The sequence below is a fragment of the Lycium ferocissimum genome, chromosome 7 (assembly GCF_029784015.1).
Source record: "Lycium ferocissimum isolate CSIRO_LF1 chromosome 7, AGI_CSIRO_Lferr_CH_V1, whole genome shotgun sequence".
Classification (NCBI taxonomy): domain Eukaryota; kingdom Viridiplantae; phylum Streptophyta; class Magnoliopsida; order Solanales; family Solanaceae; genus Lycium; species Lycium ferocissimum.
Genome location: NC_081348.1, coordinates 58,751,412 through 58,760,266, shown reverse-complemented (window position 1 = coordinate 58,760,266; position 8,855 = coordinate 58,751,412). Strand labels below are relative to the sequence as shown.

At 36.3% G+C, this 8,855-nt stretch overlaps 1 protein-coding gene across 1 annotated transcript; it reads left to right on the top strand.

Moving 5' to 3' along the window:
- Positions 1–419: 419 nt before the first annotated feature.
- LOC132062390 (uncharacterized) lies at positions 420–8,619 on the top strand. The gene is made up of 2 exons (XM_059454969.1): positions 420–525; positions 8,003–8,619. The coding sequence occupies exons 1-2, from the start codon at positions 420–422 to the stop codon at positions 8,617–8,619; spliced, it is 723 nt and encodes a 240-aa protein (XP_059310952.1).
- Positions 8,620–8,855: the final 236 nt, after the last annotated feature.

The window sequence follows — 8,855 nt, the reverse complement described above, 5'->3', positions numbered from 1 at the left end:
TAAAGGATAGAATGTTACCTTTTAAAAATGCATCCTTGGTCAAAAAATGAATTTGAAAGCCCTTTGTGCTTCCAAGACCACACTCAGCCACATAGACTGGAAAACAAAAGGAAAATGAATTTTTTAAACTAAGAAAAAACCTCAAACTAGTCGAGGTCTTAAAAAAAATTTACTTAAGAGGCTTGAAATTCGAAGTTTCTAGCCTTCTTTTATTTTCTCCAATTTTTCTGACCTCTAAAAACTCTTTTTAAACTTCTAACGTTCAAAAACTCAAACTTTTTCTCCCAAAAAGACCTCTTTTGTAAAGGCAGTTGGGGTTCTATTTATAGAACCCCAAAATTGTTCAACTCCCCAAAACATCGATGTGGGACAAACATATTTCCCTAAAAATGAACTTTCAAATCGAATCTACGTCTCAAATGACTCCTCAAACATATGAAAGGCCAGATCTGAACCTCATTTGGTTTGATCCAGACTTTTCAACCCCAACCAATAGAAATCAAGCAAGGTACAACAATAAAGCAGGTAAATCATAGAACAATAAAGTAAAAGAAAGCAAAAATATAATTCATTACCGTGTTTGGGATCATATTTTCGCGAAACCGAATGAAACATTAAATGTTTCACAACAATAGACATGCAAAAGTTGTGCTCTTCTGCTGAACCCTGACTTTTTGCCATTTTTGGCGGAGAGAGAAGAGAGAAACACGAGGCAGCGATTAAGGTTACACGGAAGAGGAAGAGAGAGAAAGGGGAGGGGTAAAGGGTTGTTTGGAAATGAAATGAAAGAAAGGGGGGTATACCCCCTTATCTGTATAAGTGATTTGGGCCGGGTCTCAGCCTGGCTTGGGCTGGACTCGGTCCAGACCTTAAGGGATTAAAAAGGCTGGCCCTTTTCTTTTGTATACATATATATATATATATATATATATATATATACATATATATGTATATATATATATATATATATATGTATACATATATATATAAAATAGATATATATATATATATATATATATATATATATATATATTAAAGATAATTAAATAAAAATTAAAATTGATGATATTTTAATTATAGGTAAAATTAATGGGCTTAAAATTGCAAATATGGCCCTAATGGATTATGATCCAACTAATTACTTCAATTATGGCCAAATTTGGCCTTAATTGATTTTAATTAGCTGGTTATTTCAATTATGGCCATATTTGGCTTAATTAGCAGGTTTAAAAATTAAATTGCATTAATGACCTTAATTAATTTAAGCCAATGAATTTAGTTATTTCAATCAAGGCCATTAAGAGGCTAATTTTACAAAAATGACCCCAATTTCCTTGAACCATGAATTGGTCAAATTAATTGCGGTCATAATAAAATAATTAAATGATTTAAACATCAATTTGCAATAAGGACCACTTAATTAACTAATTAAAATTTATAGGTAATTATAAATAAATTTTGACAAATCACACAATTATGCAAAATTAAAGATTAAAGGGTGAAATGGTCAATTATTTAAATTACTCAAACTCCATGGATTAAAGGGAATAAAGTATTTGCTAATTTTGATTTTTGACAATTTTAACAGTTAAATGAATGATTATTATTTTCTTAAACCAAATGCCTTCTTTTTCTTTGATTAAATCAAATAAGTATCTCATAAATGTCATAAAAATACCAATTAATTTCTAAACAACTTTGTGATGTCATGAAGAACCTTTCACCAATTTAAAGGAGCAAAATATTGTTCTGAACAATTTATAAAAATCATTTAAACCCTTTAAGGTGCATAGCTTATTTTATTCATTTTCCAAGAACTCTGAGTAATTAAGATAAATCATGGAAGGTCAAAAATTAGGTTTCAACAAGCATTTACAGGTTTGAAGTATCTGGCCAGTGCATTGCATATGCATTCACTCTTACATCCATTCTTCATTGTTGATTTGTACATGGCTTGATATTGAGTTGATTTCATTGTTGATTTGTTTCATGAAAGTGCTTGATTACTTACATGTCTACCTGTTGATTCTTCCTCATATATGTGAACTAATTGTTGTCGGCCTATGATACCTACCAGTACCTAGTGTTTGTACTGATACTACCTTGTTGTACTCTTTTCTGAGTGCAGAGTTTGCTACAGGATCCACATCAACACCTCGTGAGTGATTCCCGAGGCTTCTAGTACGAGTTTCCAAGGTGAGCCATGTTCCAGATCCGCAGCCCGAAAAACTTTGCTTTTATGATATACATCCTTCTGTTCCGAGACAGTATTTTAGACTCTTATGTATTTGTTATATTCAGACTTATGTAGTTTATAGTGGGTCTTGTACTATACTTAGACCATATTTTGAGTATTTTGTATTAGTATTCCGCAATTAGTAGTTATTTATATATTGAGACTGCTTGAATGATTCTGTTTCCTTTTTGGTATGATTGCAATGAATGTTGGATAAGGGAAGGGTTCGCCCACCATAAGGGTTAATGTGGGTGCCCGCTCGACCCACGAGTTGGGTCGTGACACCTTCCTTAAACTAAAAGTTGTGATGATCATCAAGATTTCTGGCGAAATCCTGATGACCACCTTAATATGATATGTAAGAATTCACCAACACAACATATTATGTGATCATTTTTTTTTTGGTCGAACTAAAAAAATTTCATTTCAACTAGTGAGCAAAGTTATGTACAAACCAACTCATGGGACTCTAGAATCAGTACTCTCAATTATAAACCAACAAAATTTCCTATAAGTCAACAAAGTGCTCAGCTATCAACAGTCCGGCTAGTCCCTTACAAGAAGATTCCATGACTGGTCATCATCATGTAGCAGCATATGAGACTTTTGATATGGAAAACTATTAAGAGGATCTAGAATGGTGCTCTAGTGATCCAATTTGTTTCCTCTTGATAAACACTTGCAGAATGAATTCCTTAACAATCAATGTAGAATCTCGACTCTTTTACTGAAATCTTCTGTCATTTCTTTCCATCCATATCCGGTAAATTGCTGCAGCAAAGATGAAAGCCAAAATATTCCCTTTTGTTCTCTTGTGCCTCACCTTAGAATTTAGTCAACTCACCTCCTGAGACAGGCCTTCAACCTGCCTATGAGCACCTGTCCACCTTACCAGTTGTTTCCAAATGCCTTGGAATAGGTGCATCCAAAGTAGAGATGATCATGTGTTTCCATGGTACTAGTGCCACAAAGAACATACTCCTGGCACCCGAATTTCCTAGCTACTTAGTCTGTCAATTGTAGATAGCCTTTTATGTAATGCTAGCCACATCACAAACTGGTGTCTAGGAAGCATGCCCTTTGCCAGGAACAACTTCTTCCATTCAGCTCTTGCATACCTTGGCAATAGATCTCTGTAAGCTCATTTATTGATGAACTTACCCTGTGCAGTGTAGCTATTAAGAGCAAGGTTAAGATTAACATCAACATCAAGCTAATTTCTAGCATCAAACACTTTCCTTACTAGATAATTAACCTGCTTTGGTGGGACCACTGATGACCATTTTGCATTCTCATAATACATATATGAACCCACTTCACCCATAACTTCTCCTTCTTCATTGCTACTACCCATAGGAGCTTGTAGATTGATGCTTTGTTCCAAAGAAAGAAGTTGAGAATATTCAATCCCCCTGCTGAGCTTGTAGGTTGTTGGTTTGTTCCAAAGAAAGAATTTGAGAATATTCAATCCCCCTGCTACTCTAGGTTGCCTCATGGTATCCCAACTGATAGAAGGTTGTCACGCCTCGAACCATAGTATGGGCATAACACGGCATTCGGTGCCTGACTGCATGTGACCGAGTGAACTAACTGGCTAGTTAAATCAACATGTGGTATAACTGTAAGCTGAATATAAACTTACAACATGCTGATCTACTAAAGAGTCTGACTGAAATATCATAAATGCGGAAAGTACTGAAAAGTCTGCAAGTATAAACAAGTAGCCAACAAGGCTAACACATAAAAGCCTGTTAAGATCTGACTGACTGGACTATAGTCTACGAAGCCTCTAAAGAATACTGAAATGCTAACTGTTTACCAGAACAAGGCCCCCGGCATACCTTACTAACTGAAATATTATAAAGACTCAAAAAGAGGGATAATTGCCCAGAAAGATGGAGGCTCACCAACAGCTGATATGACATGTCCTAGCAAGCAGAATCGTCAACTCAATCGTTAACTGCATCGCGAGATGCAAGCCCTGGGCAAAAGGGATTTCAGTACATTTGAATTGCACTAGTAGGTAAAGCAACTAAAAGAAATAACTGTAAATACTGAAACTGATTTGATAACTGATAACTGAAGTGAAACAAAGAAGTAAAGATAAGAATACTTCCTGTTCTGAATGGAGAATCACCTGCTTACTTAAATCATAATCTGTGGCCTCAGGACCAATATAAGTGCACAAGTCTGTGGCCTCAGGCCCAAGTATACCTATACATAACTGTGGCCTTAGGCCCAAAACACAGGTGTTCAACATTAAACAATTTATATAAAAGAACAGTGAATCATACTGAAAAGTACAACATTGACATACTGAGCAATGACTTACTGACACATATATTTATGAACTGATTATGAGAACTGAAGCTTTAACCATTTATAAACATGCTGAGTATTCTAGACTGAGACTCATGGCTATCAAACACAAGTCCATATTGATTACGTACTGAGCTCAAAATGTTCAGAATGAAAGTGAGGAACGAATTACGAAACTAGAGAATAGAAGTTCTATAACTGTTCAAGAAACTAATCTTAACGATATTTCTGAGGCAATTAGTAACGTTATAAAAGAACGTGGCGTAGGGAGAATCATTAACATTCCCAAACATAGAGAGTAGTCTCACATACCTTAACTCCGGCCTTTTAAGTGTATCACAACATTCATCACCTCTTTCTATGATAATCTATAGCAATATATAGCAAAGGGATTCAATATTAGTAAGAATCTTCATGTTTTGGTCATCTAAGCATTTTATCAAATACTTGGTGGGCATAAAGCTTCATAGCCCATATTAATGGTGTTTCTACACCCAATTTACCATCCTCTTGTCTCTAGGTGATTCTACAATCCCAAATAGATACAATAATCATTATACTTCATCACCCATAAGATTATAACAATCTGAAGTCAACAATCCATAACCCTACCAAAGTTCATATTATTCTCTTTATCAAACCCATTAGCTCATCTCAAGAATCTATGGTTTATACTTATTAATCCAAGGCTATACTCAATTAGAGGGTGAAGATATTACCTTTTTGATGTTCAAGCCTCGTGAATTTGAATTCTAGGGTTCTTATATGCAAGATGAAGACTCAATCGACAATCAATGGAATAGATGAGGATACCAGCATTAATCTTTGTTAGATTGATATAATAATCAATGGGGTTTGAATAGGAACTCACCTTGGATGCTTTGTGGAAGCCCTAAGGTGTTTTCTCTCCAAAAAGACGGTTTAGAATGAAGTGGGAAAAGTTTTTCCAAGTTGGGTATGTATAAGATTAAAAAAAAAGTCATTTCAGGCCTAATTTGGCCTGGCGCGACGCGGGGCACAGCGCTTTAGGCCTATATCACAGAATCCGATGAATTTTACACTTTTCAGCGAATTTGGCACACGACGCGATGCGCGAAGCGCTAGGCTATTTCTAACAGCATTCGATAAAATAAGCATAACTCCTAGCACAGTGCTCCATTTGAGCTGGGCGACTGCACCGTTGGAAATCCATTTCAAAGAGCTACAACTTTTGTGTTTTGAGTTTTCTCAAATCCTCAACAGATTTTCACAAAATTGGGCTGGAGGATGATATGATTCTCATTGGCTCAAGTGCATTTATAGAGCCTATAATTTCTGGTGGAGCTCAACTTAAAGTCTATGATTTTCATTGGAGCTTATTCACCACATTTGGAGTGTTTCAAAAGGCCTCACGTGTGTATTTCCACACTACACACTTGATGATGATCAATAATACGAGCCAAGTCTCTACAAGCTTCATAGAGGTGGAATCCCACAAGGTTTGGGAGATTGCTTGGTTGGGAGATCTAGAGCTTGAGTTCCTTGCCTGCAAGACTTGGAAGATAGCTTGGAGGGCTATTTGCGCAAAGGGCTATTTGTGCAAGTGGCTACTTTGCGCAAGGAGGGTTATGATTGAAAGATGGCCATGCATGTAAGGTTGATTAGAGGGCCATCTATGCAAGGAGGGACATGTTTGGCCATTGAAGGTCAATCCTTGAATTGAAGACTACACTAAGAAGACTAGTCAAACAAGGCCCTTACTTCATTAAGGGTAGCATTGTAATTGCCTATTAGTCTTCTTTACTTAGCTTGTTTATATAGCTTGTCTTTTATTTCATTAGTTAAATGGGATGAATTATGTATTGAATACTCTAAGGAGTGATAGTTTGTTTGGCTTAATAGCCTTTAGGTTTAGACTTAGTCAATGGTGGATTCTAGTGTTGGTTTTGAATCAATTTCCATTGATTCATGAAGGGTTGTTCATTTGTGGATTCAATTGAATTTCCCTTGCCTTGATTTCAAATAGTATAGGTTCTTTGAATTGAATCAAATGTAGAGGGTCTAGGTTTCATATACTTAGGTTTGATCAAAGGTTCATAATTCATTGGGTCTTGCTTTTATCCTCTATTTCTCATCTCCTTTTCTTCAATTCTCATCCCAATTTCTTGTTATCCTTTAATTGCGGGTTTAAGTGTTGAATTGGTGTTTTCCCCCAATTCAAATCTTATCATTTGGTATCAGAGCTTAGGCTAGAGTGTTGTTTCTACAATCCTCAATCCTAGGTTTGAATTTTGAAAATCTCAAAAAAAAAAAAAAAAAAAACCGAAAATTTGTTGTAGTTTTTTGGTGGATTTGAGTTCCTTGATATCAAAAACCCCTAGGTTTCAAATTTCGTGGCATTTGAAGGTGTTTTGAAGATTCTACCATTATTGAAGCTTGAAGGTTTGAAACTTGAAAGTGGGTCTTGGTGATTGAAGGTGAAATTGGCTTCAATTGGTGTTGGACTTTGTTCTCCTAGTTGAGGGAATCTTAGATCCGAATTTTGGTGCAAAAACAAGTTGATTTGAAGGTGATTTGGAATTTGGTGTTCTTCAAGTTCATAAGTATCTTCATATCTTTAGTGAAGAAGAAGACCCAAAAGAGGGTTTGATTCAAAATTCTTCAAGTCAAGATGTCAAAAGGTATTTGTGGGCCCAAGTAAGTATTCAAAACAAATATCAGAAATATTAAGTCCAATTTTCTGATTTTTCAAAAAAAAAAAATGCCACGTCATCCGCCACGTCAGCATCCTGACGCGCTTCTGCAGATGCGTGGCCCACAGATTCAGAGACCCGATTTTTTTCCAAAAGTCTCAAATTTTTTCTAAGTGTGGGCAGATTTTGGCCCAACTTTAGAGGGGCATATCTTTGTGTGTATAAGGTTGTACGAGACCCATAACCTATCTAAATTGAAGTTCAGCGAGTCTACTTTCCAAATCAACAAACCGTTCAACAATCGGAGCTTTGTAGAAAAGGTTATGTGCATTTTAAAAACACACTGCAAGCTGCTCCGAATTTTCTAAGTGGTGGCCAAAAAATTCCCAAATTTGTCTAAGTGTTTGGCCAAGGTTTGTTCACTTCTTCTTCTCATTTCTTGATTCTCCTAGCTAATTAACAACTAGTAATTGATCCTTACTTGGTTGTTAACTAGTTCTTGAATCCGAATTTCATTTTGTGCCAATTTCTTCCAAGTTTTTCTCTTTTATTTCGTTGAAATTTTATTGGCTCTTAACCATTCGCTTTGAGTCATCCTTCTTTCATCTAAATAAGAATCTATTCTTCCACAAAGATTAGCAACCTTGTGAATTCAATTCAAGATTAGCGGTTCATTGCCAACTTTGGAAGAAGCTTTAGGCTGAGAGGTAAACTTGAGTGCAAATACGAGTGACGTGAGGAACTTTACTACTAATCTTATTTTCTCGTTTTGTAGGTAAAAGGAGAGAGGTCATAAGGAGGAGGAGATATAAGGATGTCATCCATACTTGTGGCGATGACACGGGAGGCTATGCCTCTAGTAATGGAGGATATGGATTTGATTGTGAAGAAGGCTATGGGGGAGATGGTGCAACATATGACCATGATGAGTATGGGAATTATGGAGACGTCAATGGTCAATTTGATCATGACCCATATGATGGTGGGCCTTACTACTCCGGGGATGACTATGAGTCAAGTGGATCTTATAGGTCTTATGAAGAAGATGAAGGAGTAGAGGAGCTTGATAAGGAGTCCTATAGTGAATACGAGAGCTATGAAGAGTCTCATACTACACACCATGGATGTGGAGGCGGCTTGAGGTATATTCCTTCCTCACGCTTACGATATGAATCAATTGGTGAAGACTTGCACGAATTGGGAAGTTGTGATGAATATGAACCTTGTGGTTATACGCTTTGTGGTGAATATGCTCGGGGAGATAATAAATTCGAAGATGAAATTTGTGAAGATTCTTCTAGTGGGTATTCACGTACATCATTTTGTGATACTTCCTATACTAAGCAAGATGGTGTAAGTGTGTGGATTGGACCAAGAAGGAGTCGTCCTTGAAGGAGAAAGGAGTATGCATTTTCTACTTCAAAGAATACAATGGAACATTCTTATAATCCTATTGCAAATGTATTATGTTCTCAATATGGTAATAATGTGGAAGGTAGGAGGGAAGTAGTGAAAGGTGATGAAAGTAGAAGATATGCAAGGTCTCAAGTGAGAAATGACCCGAAGAGGTGAATTCTTGAGACAAAGGTGAGCTCACTTGGTAGTGCGGGGTATGTTCTTGTGTTTGA